Source organism: Meriones unguiculatus, chromosome 19 (genome assembly GCF_030254825.1).
Source record: "Meriones unguiculatus strain TT.TT164.6M chromosome 19, Bangor_MerUng_6.1, whole genome shotgun sequence".
Lineage (NCBI taxonomy): Eukaryota > Metazoa > Chordata > Mammalia > Rodentia > Muridae > Meriones > Meriones unguiculatus.
Genome location: NC_083366.1, coordinates 20,412,267 through 20,430,554, shown reverse-complemented (window position 1 = coordinate 20,430,554; position 18,288 = coordinate 20,412,267). Strand labels below are relative to the sequence as shown.

Genomic DNA, 18,288 nt, shown 5'->3' with positions numbered 1-18,288 from the left:
TGCAGTAAATCTTATATACTGTATTCATTTCTCTCATGAGCATTCTTCTAATTCCTTAAAACATTAATTTTAAATATTAATAATTCAACTTGTTTTATCTGCATAGTGTCTAGTTCTGTTCCAAAGGCTTGGCAACTTTCATAAAGGGCCATATGGTAGGTAAATATCTTGGGTCCTCTGGGCCATGTTAGGTGCCTGTTCATTTTTGTTTGTACAATTCTTTAAAAAGATGCTTAGTAACTTGGCCCTGTTTTACCTGGCAGCTCTTGTTCCAGAGGCTTGGAAATCCTTGGTGTGTCTACCCTTCAGGTTTAGTAATTTATATACTTGGGACTGAAAAAGATGACCAAGCAGTTAAGAGCACTGGCTGCTCTTCCAAAGGTTCTGAGTTCAGTTCCTCAGCACCTATGAGGTTGCTCACAATCATCTACAACTGTAGTCCCATGGTATCCAGTGCTGCCTTCTGGTATGGAGACATACATATAAAAGCCCATATAATAAATCACTAGAAAAATAAAATCTATGCACTTGTATTGGTAGCCATGAAGTAGTTGGATTGTTTACTGGGACACTACCCATATCTAGCAAATTCTAATTCCCTGAGAGTGAAAGCTTTGAGGTTAGCATCAAGGTAGGGTGAGCGATAGAGAAACACCTAAGATCACAACCACAGTAAAGTCTTACTCTCCTGGCCAGCACCTGCACAAGCAGAACTCTCATGACCTGATGTTTTTCACAGAAAACAAACCTGATTTTCCTAGGGCCAGAGAGGGGCTGTTACATAGGGTCAAAGCCCAGCTTGAGAATTGTTGGCATTTTCCTCTTGTTCCCTCCAGCTTTCTTAGTCCTTGTGACATTGTCTACAGTTTTAGTAGAGTGAGGAGAGTTTAGATTGCTGTCCTGGTAATTAGTGCCAGTAATTGTACCAGGGTACTCCACAAGAAGAACCAGTGAGCCATCTCTCCAGACCCCTTCGGTTGTTTTGAAATAGTCTGATTCTAAACCAGGCTATCTTGGAACTTACTATATAGCCTGGGCTGGCCTGGAACTCTTGATCCTGCTGCCCCAGCCTTACCAAGCACTAGGATAATGTCTAGCTGAGCATTGTTTATCTCAATATAAGGTTTTGTCATTTTATCTGCTCTTTTCATCAGCTACTGAAAGTGATGGGGACTGAGGCTCAGAAGTCTTTACATCCATGTTTTAAGTTGTTTACAGACATTTGAGTGCTGTTGCCCTTAACATCATGTGCTAATATGCTAGGTTTATAGCTTGGTGTCTAGCAAGTGGAGCATCATATGTACCACATATATAAGAGGATAGATGAGAGAAGAGAGTTCCTGCTTCCAAACTTCTGTTTGAAAATAGCTTTACTGAGATACAAGTCATATGCCATAAAACTTACCCAAAGTATACAATTCAGTCAGGCATGGTTAGTCCCAGCATTCTGTGTGCAGAGAGAGCAGGGTCTCTGAGTTCAATGCCAGTCTACATAGCAAGTTTCAGGCCAGCCAGGGCTACAATATGAGACTCAAAAAAAGTGAGTGTTTCAATTTAGTACATTAAGAGTTGTAGACTGCCCCGCTTTATAGGAAGGTAAGTTGTTGCAAAAGGCCTTATTTAGTGATTATTGACTATGCTCAGTACTGGGTAGATATTGGATGATTATCAGTGAGATGAGATCAACAGGTTCCGCTGGCCTCCAAGATTATAACACGGGGAGAGGGACAGGAAGAAATGGAGTCTATGAAGACTTGGGTTTGCCGTATGAGTAAGATTATATTAGGGATCTTATGGTCTGACTCACAGGGGTACATCTACAAAGTCAGGTAAGTAAAGGATTGGGACTTTCAGTGTGAGGAGGGAAGCACCACGCTGGATGGCTTGTACAGCCTTGAATGTGTCATACTTAGAGGAGTTTTCTCTGAACTACATACTGATGGCATAAACAGCTGCCAAGTTTGAGGTAAGGTCCACTATAGGGAAAGGTCTGCATAACTTCAGGCGTCTATCAAGGGCCAAGTACCATAGTAGACTGTAGTGTCAGAAGCACCTGAGAGGTGTAGTAAACCTATGGAATTTATGGCAGGTCTTAAAGTGTAAACCACAATGCAAAGCCCTGGGATTCTGAAGGAAGGCCATAGTATGTATTGTCCAGGATCTTGCACCCTTGGAGAAACACCTCCATGCCGCTGGGCTAGAACAGAGATGAGGCATCTGCAGGTGAAATAGCAACTAACTATAAAAAGCCAGTACTGTCCACCACAAGCTGGGTGTGATAAGACTACCAAGTCAAAACTTTCAACACTAAGTTGGTTGTGGTGGGTCAGAGGCACAGGGAGTTTGAGGCTGGCAAGGTCTATGTAGTGACTGCCAGAACAGCCAGGAATTATATAGAATCTTTCAAAGATTTTTTTTTTCTTTTCCCCCTCACACTATCAATAAGACTGAATCCAGAATTCATGACGAGGGCCCACAGGGCACAAGCAAGCTACCTGAGAAAGGATGCCAGCCACCACCCCCCTGCCTTTGTTAATGCTCACCAGTGCTTCTTCACCAAGAACAATGGTCACATCACAGTCCATGCTGATGGAGGTGGGGGTTGGGGAGAAAAGACCAAGCTTTCATGGATGGATGCTTATGAGGTAGATGAGTAGAATGGGACTATACCATGTCACTGTCTGGCTGTGAAAGCATCTTTCTTAGGAGCAAGAGTGTTGCACAATCTCTAGGGCACTTTCTTGCAACAGAAACTAGAGCTCATTTTCTGTGCTGAACTGAGCTAGCCCCCCTAGTATGATTATGGAACTTCACCCTCGGATATACCTCAGAATGTGGCTGGGTTTGGAGCTGAGGCCTTTTGGTTTAGGTGTTTGCTTTGAGGCAGTTTCACTGGCCTTGAACTCATGGGTCCACCTGCCTCTGCCACCCAAGTGTTGAGATAAAGGCGTGCACACTTGGCTGAGATAAGAAAGAGGTAATGTTGAGCCCTAACAGCCAAACCTGAAGGCTTGAGTTTGATCCCTGGTATCCAAATTTAGGCAAGAACTGATTCCCAAAAGTTCTCTAATCTCCAAACATAATATATCAGGTATACACATGTGCTCATGTACACACACAAATTCAAATGAATAAAGTGTTAATATTAAATGGTTACAAGGATAGGGTCCTGGTTCACTGGACTAGCTGTTCCTTTAAGAATGAAAGAGAAACAAGGGATGTGCATGATAATCATGGCTGTGGGTGTGGCAGCAGGCAGGCAGACACAACACTGGAGCAGTAGCTAAGAGCTTACATCTGACCCACAAGCTTGAGGCAGAGAGAGAGAATGCTAACTGGGAATAGCATTTTGAAATCTTAAAGCCTACACCCAGTGACATAACTCTTCCAACAATGCCACACCTCCTAATCTTCCCAGAACAGTTCACCAACTGGGGACCATTTATTCAAACATATGACCCTATGGGACTTTCTTAGTTAAACCACAATTGGTGTCCCATGTCATGCTGTAACCATCCCCAAGGACCTACTTTACAACAGCAGGTGTTCGGGAAAGGCGACGGATAAAAAAAATCCACTGTTTATGTCCTATACCTCCTGAAGCTGTTACACTGGCAGATTGTTGTTATGCCTTTTGTAGGAACCACTAAAGGAAAGCTTATAGGAAATACTTGTTTGAGGATGGGGTACAGTCTCTGAGGATGCTGCACATACGTTAGCTCAGTAGCTCTTCTTTGGAACCGCTTTATCAGGTTCTCAACAGGTAGATAACGGGGTAGAGGCTGAAGTTTTTCCACTTCCCATAACTCCCAGGAACTTACTTGGGTATTCCAATTCTTGCAACCCAGAGTTCTCTAAGGAATCTAATTTCCAAAATGGAGGTTTACCGGGGGAAACAGTGAAGTCCTGCTGGAAAAAAGGCTATAGGTGAACTGGGGAACTTCAGGCAAGAGATAGCAGCAGAGAGAAGTCACCATCTTGGCAGCAGATCCTGATTATAGAAGGTTGGGCTGCTATTCTAGTGGGCAATGGGTACTATTTGTGATATTAGTGGTCTGTTTGGGTCCTTTTGTAATTCAATGGTAAATTACAAGGTCAACAGCCACATTCTAGAAAGGACATGGAAACCAAGGAGACCGAGCTCTTACACATGAGGTCTAAACAAGCCACTGAAACCAGAAGTGGGACCCATCTGCAGGAGGAAGAGCATAACATCTGTAGGCTTCCTTTATAATGGTATTCGGGAGGAAAAAAAACCCCACCACCTCTGGAAGAGCTGTTCATCAAATTTACCCCAAGAAGGATGACAGAGGGGAAGCATGGACTGTGCTAAAAGATATAGTTAATGTACTACCCAGATTTCCTCAGGCCTGAAGGACTTCAGCCTTCCTTGGAACTGACTCAGCAATAAACAGCACAGTAGCCTAAGATCACACACCCTTTCCTGGAAAGCCTACACAAAGTGGCTTATAAATTTGGCAATTTAAAGGCACAGCAGTTTCAGCAAGCACTCTGAAATTAGCTGAGGGCTTCCTTGACAGTGCATCTGCCTAGCTCCCACTCTTTCCCTCCCACATTTGATGCCCAGGATTGCTCCTAGATAAACTTGCTGTGGAGTTCGCTCTATCCCACACTTGGCTTCCTGGGAAACCAAAGTTGTGGACATATGGTCATGCATATGGTTACACAGGGAAATATGGTTTGGGAAGATAAATGCTGAGGTTTTTCAGAGTTAAGTGTCACGAGGTTTGTAACTCATTTTCAAACTGTTCTTGGAAAAAGTGAGTAGTAAATTAAAAATATATTCATATATAGTGTATGGTAAAATGCTAATAATTGGTGAGTCTAGATGAAGTTCTGTTTGTTTCAGTTTTTCTGGAGGTTTGAAAGTTTTACACTACACAGGCAAATAAAGTGGTGGGGGTGAAATCCGACGTATGAGGTTCAAATTAAGGAAGTGTTCAATGTTATCAAATAGTTACAAAAAAATGAGCTAGGCATAGTGGCATACACCTTTAGTCTCAGCACTTGGGAACAGAGGCAAGTGGATCTCTGAGTTCAAGGCCAGCATGTTCTAGAGTTCTAGGATAACCAGGCATACACAGAGAAATCCTGTCTTGAAAAACCAAAAAAATAAAAATATTCAAGTAAGGTTGGGGGTGAAAACTGTACTAGAGACTGCATGAAAACTGTGACTGATTCTTGGGCACAGAACTACCAATGGAACTAGTATGTTGTTGCTTCCCTACAGATTCATTTGTCAAAAGTAACATTTTCAAATTTATTGGGCTTTGAAAACTTAAAAAAAATGTTCTGGATAAATAAAAAGGGCATTTAAAATGGCTTTCAGGCTGTCGTTCAGCTAACCCAACAAATGGAAGGTCCAAGAATCCAGTGGTTGTTTATTCCAAGAGGCTGGATGTCTCATCCGATCTTCAGTAGCATTTGGAATCCCAAAGAATTAGGCCCTACTGCCAGTGAAGGAAGGGACTTGCCAGCTAGAGCAAGGGCAAGCATGCAGAGAAAGCAAGCTTCCTTCTTTTATGTCCTTTATCTAGACTGCCAGCAGAAGGTGTGGCCCAGATTAAAGGCGGAGGGTCCCACCTCAGAGAACCAGATTAAAAGTGGCTCTTCCTACCTCAAATGATATGATTAAGAAAAAAAGTCCCTCACAGGTGTGCTCAGTTATTTGGGTTTAGTTAATCCCAGATGTAGCCGAGTTGGCAACTGAGAATAGAAAATCACAACTACCCAGAAACAATTTAGTGGAGGAGCCACATAAAGTTATAAACTGAATATGCAAAGATAGCACAGCAGGCATAGCTAAGAAATGGAGTAGTTGAGCCACAAGTTGAATACAGCCAAACTAGGTTTAGATTAGCTCACTAGTCATTAGGCTTAGTTTGGCCTGCAAATTGAAACTTTTTTTTTTCCTGTTCTGGAACTAGCTTTGTAGAGCAGGGTGGCTTCTGACTCCCCAGCACTGGGATTTAAGGCCTCCACCAGCACCACCTGTCTGCAAATTCAGTTTTATACAGCACCCCAGTAACCAGGGTCACCCAGCAGCTGCCTGAAGTTCCAGCTATGTGGAGGCTAAAGTGGAAGAATCATTTCAGCCCAAAAGTCTAAGGACAGTCGTGACACCATAACAAGATTGAGACTCAAAGGAAAAACAATTACCACTATTTAGAAACAAGGTATTTGTCATAACATCCCAGTTTCTGGTATCGGGCAAACATGAAGCAAAATTCAGCTCAGGCTGGGAGAAGGCTCTGAGGTAGGCAAGACTACCATTCTCCAGACATATCCAATCTCAAGGATTTAAACAAGAGTTCGGCCTGTAGGAAACTGCGTTCTCCATGCCCTGGAATGACTATCATGACTAGCAAGGTGCAAACCAGAACTTAGATATTTTAAAAACAAAGAATAGAAAACTACAAGGTGGTAGTGAGGGGCTCACTAGGGGTCCCACATAGGCCTTTCTCCCCTCAACTTCAGCCCTATTATGAAGGGCATTGAATAATACAACGAACAACTTGAATTTATTAGCTTTGTTTGCTTTTTGGAGACAAGGGCTTTCTCAGTGGCTCAGGTTGGCCTCTAGCTTATGATTGATTCTCTTGCCTCAAACTCGCGCGAACACCTTGGATTTCACTCAAACAGCCCAGTGGCAAGCGGCCATTGCCTTTTATTTTATTTCATTCTGAATATTATCTCACATTTTATATTTTACTTTATTGTTCTATTAAGGCAAAGACTGACTGGAATCCGTGTTCTGGAAAGTAGCTTAAATCCCCAGTTCTTTAGTTTCACATTTAAATCTCTATCACTATTTTTTATGTTAATTGTGTAACATTCCAGTGTCATACACTGCCGCCCTGGTTCGCCCCTGAACACACCGACGTTCACCTCTTACTTTTCTGTCCGATGGGAGAGAAAGACGGCGGCACCTGTTGTCAGGGAGGCGAAGACTCCACCTGCGCCGGGTCGCTCGGCTTCCGGCAGGTTTCCAGGCTTTTGAGTCGATCCCGAGACGATCGTTCCCCTCCCGCGGGGCGGAGCCTGCGCCTCCTCGGCCTCGGCGTTCCTCTTGTGCTGCCTCGCCCCGGCGGCCGTCCAGCGGGAGGCGGAGCGAGTCCAAAATGGCGGCTCTCAGGCTGGCGCGCTCCTTGCTGCTGAGGCTTTGAGGTGGTCGCCGGGGGCCGGAGGGGGACGATTTCCCCGCCGCGGGGCCCCCAGAGAATGAATCGGGGGCTCTGCTGAGGCGAGACGGCGGGGCTGGAGAGCAGTGGCAGCAGAGGGCTGCGGTGGCGTCCACGCAGCGGGATGTGCGAGAGTTACTCCAGGTCGTTGTTGAGGGTCTCGGTGGCGCAGATCTGCCAGGCGCTGGGCTGGGACTCGGTGCAGCTCAGCGCCTGCCACCTCCTCACCGACGTCCTGCAGCGCTATCTGCAGCAGCTGGGCCGAGGCTGCCATCGCTACTCTGAACTCTGTGAGTACCGGGGCTGGGGTGCGGGAGGGCTGCCCCAAGCCGGTCACGAGTGACACATCGGCACCCCCGGGCCCCTTTGGGCGTCCCCTCCGGGGGTGGCGTTCTGAAGCAGGCTTCGAGCTGGGGATCCTCGCAGACTCCCGAGGTCTTGGGCTCCCACCGGCTCCGTCGCACTCCAGTCATCCCTCCGTGCCTCTTCCTCATCCGCTAACTTCCCGCCACCAGTGGGGAAGCCGGCTCCCGGCTGGCAGCTCCACACCCTCTCCCCTAGCCTGTTCTGGAATGGTGCTTCGTTCTCTCGCATTGTCTCGGGTCTGCTGCGGCCAGAGCCACCCCGAGAAGGCTCTCCAGCTCGCTCACCTTGGTCTCCTGCCTCCCTTGCCCGCAAACTACTACAACTAGTTGTCACAGGCGCTCCGTCTACCGGCCGGTTCTTACAAGGCTGGTCATTTTTGAGCTCCCAACTACAGACTCATTGACAGCTCTGCTCAGTCAGGGTTGCTGCCTCTTTTTTTTTTTTCTCTCTCTGTCTGTTCGTTTCACAGACCACAGCTCCGCTTGCTACTTTTCAAGGCTGGCTTTGTCGATTTCGCTGAATAACTTTCACAAGCATCTCGGTGACGCACTGAGCCCTTCCTTTATGCTTTTATGTCAGTGTTGGTCGAAGTGTGATGGGAGGGATCATAGGCAATTTGCAAGGATTTTCCGGGTGACCAGGGCTGCAGTATCTATTGACTTTTAAGCTAATGCCCAATAGTGTCTTTAGACGGTGGTATTTAATAATTTGGAACGTTTCAGTAGAAGCTATGGATCGTTTGATTGATTGTGAAGCCTGCGTACGTGTGTGTGTGTGTGTGTGTGTGTGTTGTATGGGGGGTTATACCATTAATTTAAATACCAAGATGTGACTTTTAAGATATTAAGTTGAATAATTAAATGAAGTGTTTACAGAGTAATCTGCTAAAGTGGTTCCTACATTTAAAATTAAAACCTATAGATTCATTATACTTTTAAGACTCCAGATGCCATTCCTAACAAAATAATCAAATCCCAACACAAATCAGATCCTGTGTATGATATAAAGCTCATCCTGTCAATCATCTTTTAAAAAAGTATTTCAATTATGTTCTATAGGTTACTGCCTAAAAATCTTAACAGCACATAGTTCCATTTGTGAGCTAGCATTTTTTATCTAGTGCCACCCAGACATACTGAACTGCAACCATGTTGTGGTACTTGCCTTTTCCAACACATCTGAAGCTATCCATTCCCATTCACACATTGTTTTACTGAATGTCCAGGTTCACCAGCAGTACCACATACGTTTTGAGATTTACTTATTACTTGCTCTGGAAAATTTGTGTTATCGGCTGTCATAATTCTGTGCATATTTCTGCTTTGCTATTTATTATCTTGCTTTGTAATTGTTTGTATATATATGCACCTTGTCCCAGAAGACAAATTGATTACATTCATATTCTTCATAAGTGATGATTGGAGCACCCTGATTATATTTGTATTCCTCTAGTACCCAATGTGCTGATTGGAGCACCCTGATTGTATTTCTATTACCCTAGGGTGGGGCCAAATAGCATAGATACTCAGGACACCGTTGTCTAGTTAATGAATGGATAGTCTACAAAGACTGGCTGAATAAATTTCTGAAATGCAGGGTTGTTTTTTTTTTTTTTTTTTTAGTGTTTGATTTTCTACCTTGGAAACTCCAAGTATTCATTCATTGGCACCATGAAAATATGCCATGACAGAATGATCTTCTAGCTTTTGCTTCTTTACCTTCAGGCTCTCCTCCATTGTATTTCTGTGTATTGTTACTATTGTTTAAGATATATTATATTTTGTAACCTAGTTCCTGAAGTAAAGGCAGTGTTTGTATACCTGTTCTCTCTCAAAAGATCCCCTGAATACATAGTTACCTTCCATTCCAGTTAGTTCATGGATTTAAGCATTCCAAAGTGTCCAAGGAATCATTGTACTTTAGTGTGAACCTTTCCTTCCTTCCTTCTTCTTTCCTTTCCTTTTTTTTTCTTCCTTTCTTTTCTTTTGTATTTTGAGACAGGGTCTTTCTACATATCTCTGACTGCCCTCGAACTCAAGTATGTAGACCAGAGGCCTGCCTCTGCCTTTCTTTTTATTTCTTCTTCTTTTTGTTTTGTTTTTTGACAGGGTTTCTTTGCATAGCATGGCTGTCCTGGGCTTGCTTTGTAGACCAGGCTTACCTGGAACTCACAGTGATCTGCCTACCTCTGCTTCCCTGAGTGCTGGGATTAAAGGCAAGCACTACCATGCCTTGCTATGAACCTTTTTCTTAATTACACATTTTTTTTCCTAGTCAATTTTCCTTTACTTCTTTTCACCTTTTTTTTTTTTTTCAATGAGAATATATATGATTGTAAGGTCCATTATTTCCCATTTGGGTTTGGTGACTTGTTTGAAAAGCTTGTTTATTAAACAGACAGTTTTAGATTTCAGGATTGCAGACTGTCAATTCATTTACTAACCAATTGTTTTCTGAATGTTTATATTATTTTGGCCCCACCATAGGGTAACACAAATACAATCAGGGTGTTCCAGTAAGTTAGAAGATTAGTACTTATGCAGAATATGAATATAATCAATTTGTCTTCTGGGAAAAGACGCTATATACATACAAACAATTACAAATTTGCTCTAAATTTTAATTCTGTAACTTTAGGTTGCCATTATTTCATCTTGTATTCTATTCTAAATTCTCTTGGTGTGTTTGACAAACATTTATTGAGCACTACTTATGAACTAAGCCTTGTGCCCAGTGTTGTGGAATACAACCTCTGCCTACAAGGGTATCAGAATGTTGACACAAGCAAACTGTGGTGTGTGATCCTTTTTCTAAGATAGATAAGACAAATTAAAACAAGTACTAGAGTTGCTTTAATTCCACAAATAACAAACTTATAAATTTTCCTAAGGTAACAGTTACTCATAAATATTTAGGAACATTGATCCCTGGCTGTATGTATTACCACATAGGACTGAAAGCAGGTACTAAACCTTTTAGAATGGCTCTTACTTTGCAAAATGAGTAAGGCAAAGGAAATATGTTTTTAGCTATGGATTCCAGGGAAGGATTGCTTTGGAGAGAAAAAAAAAAAAAAAGGTAAGATTTGAGTTGAACTATGAAGGATGATTGTGTAAAAGTAGAGACAATTGTAGGCAGAAGACAGCATAAAATGAGAGTAGTGAAAGTGCCCACTGAAGGGGACCAGCTCCCCTGTGGAGCTATTTCATTAGACGGCTATTCAAGAAAAATACTGAAGGCTTTGCAAAAGGAGGCTAAGGCAGGAGGAATGCTGAGAACTCAAAGCCAGCCTAGACAACAAAATCTAACTGGGTCTCCAAGAACCGAACCAAAGCAAACTTTCCTGAAGTAAAATCTGGGCCAGTCATGATCTGTAATCTTAATACTCTGAAAGTAGAGCAGGGACACTGCATGTTCAAGGCCAGCAGCACAGAGGATAGGGAGAAACATGATAGGAAGCACTTCATGTTTCCAAGGAGGGTAGTGTTCTGATTAGTCAGTTATGTTAAGAAAATTATGTTGCCAGTGTCAAGTAGGTAGAACTTGAAGCCACAGTACTGTCTTATCTGCTCTTTTACCTTCGAAAGCTCGGATGGTCCAGACACCATAGTCCACTCCTGTGGACTCCCAACACACAGAAGGCTGGGACAAGAGGATCACTGGTAGTTCGGGGCTAGTCTGTGTTATGTAACCAGTTCTATGTCAATGAGAATTATATATCTAGATCTTGTCTTAATAAAGTATTCACTGAACCACATAACAGCATTTTAGCTGCCCTAGTCATAGATAGAATATTATAATAAAAATAAATGTTTCATAAATCTTAAATCACTTTTTAAGAGCAAATTGTGATTTTTTTCTATTTTGTCATTGGTTATAATGCCTCACTATGCCCAATGTGTAAGTTATTTAACATAGTTAATATATATATAAATATATATGTACAAAAACTATGGTTTATGTAGGCTTGGAACTGTTAAGGTTTCCAGCATCCACTGGGGCTGCTATAATGTATCTTCTGTTGATAAAGAGGGATTAATTCTTTTGTTTTGGTTTTCAAGACAGGGTTTCTGTGTGAAGCTCTGGCTCTTATGGAACTCTCTCTATAGACCAGGCTGGTCTCACACTTAGAGATCTGCTTGCCTCTGCTTCCAGTGATAGGACTAAAGGTGTGTACCACACACCAAGAAGGCAGGAGATCGTGTTTTACTGATGTAATTAATACAGAGTCTGGGAAAAAAAAATCTGAGCTTCTTGGTAGGAAAAGGGAGTCAAGGGGAACATCAGAATATTTTAGGTTGAGGCTATGAAGCATGTAGAATTTAAGGTGGTTCTGTTATTTTATACTGATAAGAATAAAGACTTTAATGAGAAGAAATGGAAAACATCCTTATATTCAGTAAGAACAGGAATGAGTATTATTCTTTTTCTGTGCATCACTAAAAAAGGGCTATGTTTTTTGAGACAGGGCTTCTCTACATAGCCCTGGCTCTTCTGGAACTCACCATATATACCAAGCTGGTGCCAAACTCACAGGGACCTGCCTGCCTCTGCTTCCAGACTTCAGGGCTTAAAGGCGTGTACTACCACACCTGGCCTGAAGGAGTGTTTGCTGGGCTAGTGAGAGGACTTGGTGGGTAATGGTGCTGGCTGCCTAAGCCTGACAACCTGTGTTCAGTCTCTAGAACTCATGGTGGAAAGAGAGACCTGACTCTAACAAGTTGTTCTCTCTCTCTCTCTCTCTCCCTCTCTTCTCTTTCCCCCTTTCCTCCCTCCCTTCCTCCCTTTGTTTCTGTCTCTCTGTCCACTTCTTTTTGTTGTTGTTTTGTTTTTGAGACAGTCTCATGTAGCTCTGACTGGTCTTGAACTCACTCTGTAGACCAGGCTGGCCATGAATTCACAGAAATCTGCCTATTTTTGCTTTCTGAGTGCTGGGACTAAAGGTGTGTACCACCGTGAAAAATTAATAAATATTTTCCTGTAACTACAGTTTACATAAATAATGTATTTCATCTAAAACTATATCTATCTATATCTATCTGTCTATCTGCCTGCCTGCCTGTCTATCTATCTATCCTTTCCAGTGATATGGTATATTTTTGCTTTGTTTCAGATGGCCGAACAGACCCCATTTTGGATGATGTTGGTGAAGCCTTCCAACTTATGGGGGTTAATCTGCATGAACTAGAAGACTATATTCATAATATTGAACCTGTCACTTTCCCACATCAAATTCCTTCATTTCCTGTTAGCAAGAACAATGTCCTTCAGTTTCCTCAGCCAGGAAGTAAAGATGCAGAGGAAAGAAAAGACTATATTCCGGATTACCTGCCACCCATCGTGTCTTCTCAAGAAGGTTTGTGCTGTTTAATCCTCTTGTGTCAGTGACCGCTGTGATGGCGTTTTCGTCTTTTTAGCTTTCCATACTTTGCCAATATACACCTTCTAGAAATGCAGTCTCAGTGTTTTAAAGTAATTTACAAATTATTCTAACCCTCTGACAGACATGCTTGTGCCTGGTATTATAATGGCAGAGTCGTGGTGTGATCGAGGTTCTTTGTGATGAGCTATTTATCTCCTTTGTCACTTGTAGATAGGAGAGAACAGAATGTGACCACGCAGAATCTTCCCAGTACATGTATTGTATGTGAATGAGGTTGTGAGTTAGAAGACCTTTGAAACAAAAAGTAAACCTTAGGTATCTCTTCTCCTCCCATTATTTGATTTTTGAAGAGCTAAAGGCCACCACTGAATACGTGGGATAATGAGTGCATTGTGAGCATTTGCCGATTTTGAGGCCTAGCTCTGGGTTATTTGTTTGTTTGTTTTCGGGGGGTTGTTGGGATAAAATAATTTCCTCTTGCCTACTTAGAACTTTTGATTATAAAGAGGGTAGAGATGCAGCTCAGTTGGTAGAATACTTTCTTGCTATGTAGGAAGCCCTGACTTTAACCTCAGGCACTGTATAAAACCAGGCATAATGGCACATGCCTGTAATACCAGTAGTCAGGAGGTAGAAGAAGAAGGATCAGAAATTCAAGGTCATCCAAGGTTACATGGTGAGTTGAGGCCAGCTTGGGCTACATGAGACCCTGTCTCAAAGAAGGAAAGGAAAGAAGGCAGGTGGGCAGGTAACTGGCTGGAAAGGAGGCTGGTTGCTTTACAGGGTAAATAGATTCATAAAGACAAAATTAATGGCATTTGCTAAGGCCAGGGGAAGGAAGGAGTAGGGTTTCTGTTTATGAGAACAGAGTTTGAGTTTGGGAAGATAATATATTTTAGAGATTGATGGTGGTGATGGTTATATAAAATGTGATATACTCAGTACCACAGAACTGTACCACTAAAAGTAATTAAAATGGCCTGTGCATGGAATAATACAGGATTTCACAAAGCATAATGTATTTAAGCATTGTCTCCAGTGTTCGTGTGTCGGCGTTGTCCTCTTTGTTTTGTTTTTGTTTTTATTTATTGGGACAAGGTCTAGCTATGTAGCTCTGGCTGTCCTGGAGCTCACTATGTAGACCAGGCTATCCTCGAACTCAGAGATCCACCCTCCTCTGCCTTCCAGAGTGCTGAGATTAAAGGCATGTGCCACCATACCTGGTGAATTAATTGCCCTCTTTTTTTAAGGCTGGGTGATGTGACATTTGCATATTCCCCATGTATTTCACTATCTCTTAAATAGACACTGGCTGCTTTTTCTTTTGCTTCTTGTGAGTAAGACTGTTATGATCATATGAACATTGAGTGTAAATCCTTGTCTATATTACTTCCTTCAGTTAGATCTCTTGGGTGGGTATATAGCCAGAAGTGGACATGCTGTGTTAGAATGAAATACAGAATACAAAATTGTGTTTGTTTGAGTGCTGGGCATTGAACTCAGGACTTTACATATACTCCTCTACTGAGCAACACGACCACTTATAATGTTTATTTTATTATCTATCTATCTATCTATCTATCTATCTATCTATCTATCTATCTATCTATCTATCATTTATTCATTTATTTGTACAGATGTGTGCATGTGCACATGTGCACACACCAGGAGTGCCATACCATGTGTGTAGAGATCAAAATTGGTTCTCTCCTTTAATTATGTGGGTTTGGGGCATCAAAAGCCAGGTCATCAGGCTTAGCAGCAAGCTCCTTTACCTGCTGAGCTGTCTCTCTTACCCAGTATGCATCTAATTTTTGAAGAACTATACCACTGTTTTCCAAATGATGTAGATGGCATCATTTAACTTCCAAACAGGAATTGCCAAAGGCTGCAGTTCCTTGCAGTATAATTTCTTGTTCCTCTAGCTTTTGAAGTATTAACTTGCTTGCTTGGAGTAGGCTGTTTTAGAATCCATGGGGCTATGCTGCCTGTCTGAAAATTGGACAAATACCGGACCTGAGTTGTAGAGCTTTCTCATGGATTGTTGCTGTCAGACCTTGCTCTAGTGTGCAGTGTATTCCACTGAGAAGTGCTGGTGCTGTAGTGCATCATTCTGAAAACAAAACCCAATTCATCTTGGCAGTAGCTGTGGGTGCAGGAAATGTACTTAATGTAAGCTTTTTTTCTTTATTCTTCTTGGGAGGAGTGATGTATGTGAATATGGTTAGAATTGGGGTGGGGGCATGTCCATACCTGTGGAACCATAGGAAGATGTCAGCTGTTCTGCTCTTCAATGCCTGCCTTATTATTTCCTCATTGAGACATGGCTTTGTACTGAACCTGGAGCTTGCATTTTTTTGGCTGGGCTGGCTAGCCAACTACCTTCCTTTTGTAACCCACAATACTGGGGTTACAGGCGTTCAGCCACACTCAGCTTTCTACAGGGCACTGGATATCTACCTAGCGAGCATGCTTACCCATCGAACCATCTGTCTTTCTTCACTGTTAACTTTTTCAAAAGTTAGCATCATTCTGTTATTCAGAGCCCTTTACAAGAAAGACTGTGCTCAGTAGCTTAGCACTTTACTTAAGGTCCTGTGGAGTAATGCTGACTGAAGCCAGGAGTAAGTGACACAGGGCTGAGAGTGGTGCTTCAAACAATCCGTACGTGCCATTGGTGGATATTTATGAACAGAGTTAAGCAGCATCATTTGTGCAGTCATGCCAACTCGAGGTGCCTGCTTTCTGTCTCTGGGCCGACTGTTATCAGACTATGGAGTCTAGGTTGTACCTCAGCCATTGCCAGCTTTCCATAGTAACTGCCAAGGACTCAGCTTTGATTCATCTGTATTTATAACCTTTATTTACTAGTGGGGAAGTCTTACTTAGATGCAGTTTGTTAAACCCCATATTATTTAATAACAGTGGTTTCTAAACGTAGACACCTACTTTGTTATGTCTGTCTGCTTTAAACAGAAAATTATTTACTTTTAGAATGTAACCAGTACATTTAAAGCCAATATTAACAAAGGATTTGGAGATGGGGCAGTGGCTAGGTAGTAATTGCACGGACTAGAACTCTGTTGTATTCTTTAGTCAGGCTATGTCAGGTGGTTCTTGAATTTCTTTCTTGTTGGTGTCGATAAATGTGGTTGCCTATACATCTAAGATATTTTCATGAAGATAGCACTATGAATCTATGATTTGTTCTCTTTTACTGTGAAAGTTTTTAATCTCCCATGTACTTATTACACAGAAATTGTAATTGTGTCCTAAAAACATGAATGAAAATTAAATGGTAGGAGGAAACAAGAGAAACTAAAAGAATGATAATAAAATATTAATAATCGGTACATCAGTGGCTTATAAAATGATATGGTCATAAGTTCTATATTAGTGAATAAGATAGAGGCCACGTTAACAAACAGGACTTACTGTGTTTTGTCATGTGCTTGCCTCGTGACTGAGCTATTGTATTGTCATGTGTATGGCATCTGACTGAGCTAGGCAGCCTCTCCCTGCCCCCTCAGTCCTTTTGTTTGCTTGTTTGGGGGTTGGTTTTGCTTGTTTTCTTTGAGGTAGTGTTCTCACACTAAAGCCCAAGTGAACATGGACTTCACTAGATAGCCCAGGCTGGCTTCACACTGGTGGCAGGCCTCTCTATATAGTGATGGCAGCCCTTTCTGGTGCTGGGATTATAGCTGTCTTTGCTAGGTTAAAACTTTAGCCCATATTCATTGTACCCTTTAAAGCTTTCTAAATTGAACTACTTTGCAGTTTTCTTGCCTATTACTATCTACTGGACTGCCTTCTTAATAGCTAAATTGCTGAGGGTGGAGCATAGTGGTTAGAACGTTTGCTTTGAATGTTCCGAGCCTGCAGTCAACCCCCAGCCCTCCCCAGCCCTGCCGAAAACAACAAGTAAATAAAAGGCAAGAAGCTTGGACCTAGGGAATCCTGCCTCTGTTTTCCTTTATTTTGATTTGCTGTACTAAAATTCTTATAAAGTGATTGTTACCATATTTAAATGCTGCCAAAAGAATGTAGTTAAAAATATAAGCTTTATAGTAGGTAGTGAAAATACAGTAGGAGAAAAAAAAAGAAACATTGGGTTTGCGTCTCTGGATTGTTTTTTAGACAAAATGATCTCACTTATATTTTTTTTTATTATCAGAAACCATAAACGTAGCCAGGCATGGTGATACATGCTGTTAGCCTCAGCACTCGGGAAGCAGAGGCAGGCAGATCTTTTGAGTTCGAAGCCAGCCTAGTCTACAGTGCAAGGACAGCCAAGGAGGGCTACACAGAGAAACCCTGAAAAAAAGAAAGACAAAAAACAACCAATAAACCATAAACATTTAAAAGAGAAACTGCTACATTTATTTTTTTAATTTTATGTGTTTTGCTGCCTGTATGTCTGTGCATCACATGCGTGAGATTTTCTTGAACTAGAGATATGAACAGTTATATGGACATGCTCTGTGGACACACACAATGTGTCCACTGCTATGCGGACATTGCAGACTGAAGATCAGCAAGCGGCCTTAACTTTTGAGCCATGCTATAGCGCCATATGTACTTACTTATACGAGACTGGGAAGGGTCCTGGTTGTTCACTTTCCCTCTCTTCCTTGCCAAGGCTGGTCTGAACTCTGGGTCTAAGTGAATCTCCCACTAAAAATGTACATGAGTTGCCTTGTTCTTCTTCATCACCAATACTTATGCATTATCTGTCTGATAATAGCCATTCTTAGCCAATGTCAGACAATGCCGTGGGTTCAGTTTATATTTCCCTAAAGAGCAGTGATGGTGCACATATTTAAATGTGTATGTTAGCCATCCATGTGTCTTCTTAGAAATGCCCGTTGTGTTCATACAGATATCTCCAGTTCAAGATCAGGACTATCGGGATTTTGCTTTCTATGCTATATCAGTGTTTGTTTTATCTTTACTAAGAGGTCCAGTTCTCGGAGATAATGAAGATCAAAGCATTAGAATATTCTATAATTGTTCAAATTTCTTATCTCAAAGTGCACATTGTATTGATACTGTCATTCATGATTACTAAAGCAGGTAAAAGTGTTTTGTATTGCTTTGTTTGCATACACTATCTTATCCAAGTTTTGAGAAAGCTATGCCGTATTTACAGCTACTTTCTTATTACTACCTCACAGCCCAGGTTTTGAGTGTCTGTGTTTGTTTGTTTGTTTGTTTAGTGAGTGTGTGTGTTTCTCTCAACTTTTGGCTCTTGGGGTGTTATTTTTGGCATTTAATCACCTTTTGCTTTAAAAAATGCAAGTGTGATTGTAGATGCTGCTCAATATATATTGGAGTTGC

General features: G+C 42.0%; 1 protein-coding gene across 1 annotated transcript in view; it reads left to right on the top strand.

Annotated features, from left to right (window-relative positions):
* The first annotated feature begins 7,118 nt into the window (after window positions 1-7,118).
* Window positions 7,119-18,288, top strand: part of Taf3 (TATA-box binding protein associated factor 3) — a 155,509-nt gene continuing 144,339 nt past the window's right edge. Inside the window, exons 1-2 of the mRNA XM_021631840.2 lie at window positions 7,119-7,492; window positions 12,682-12,924. Of these exons, the coding sequence (XP_021487515.1) occupies window positions 7,327-7,492; window positions 12,682-12,924 (409 nt within the window). The 5' untranslated portion in view covers window positions 7,119-7,326. The remainder of the gene's footprint in view (window positions 7,493-12,681; window positions 12,925-18,288) is intronic.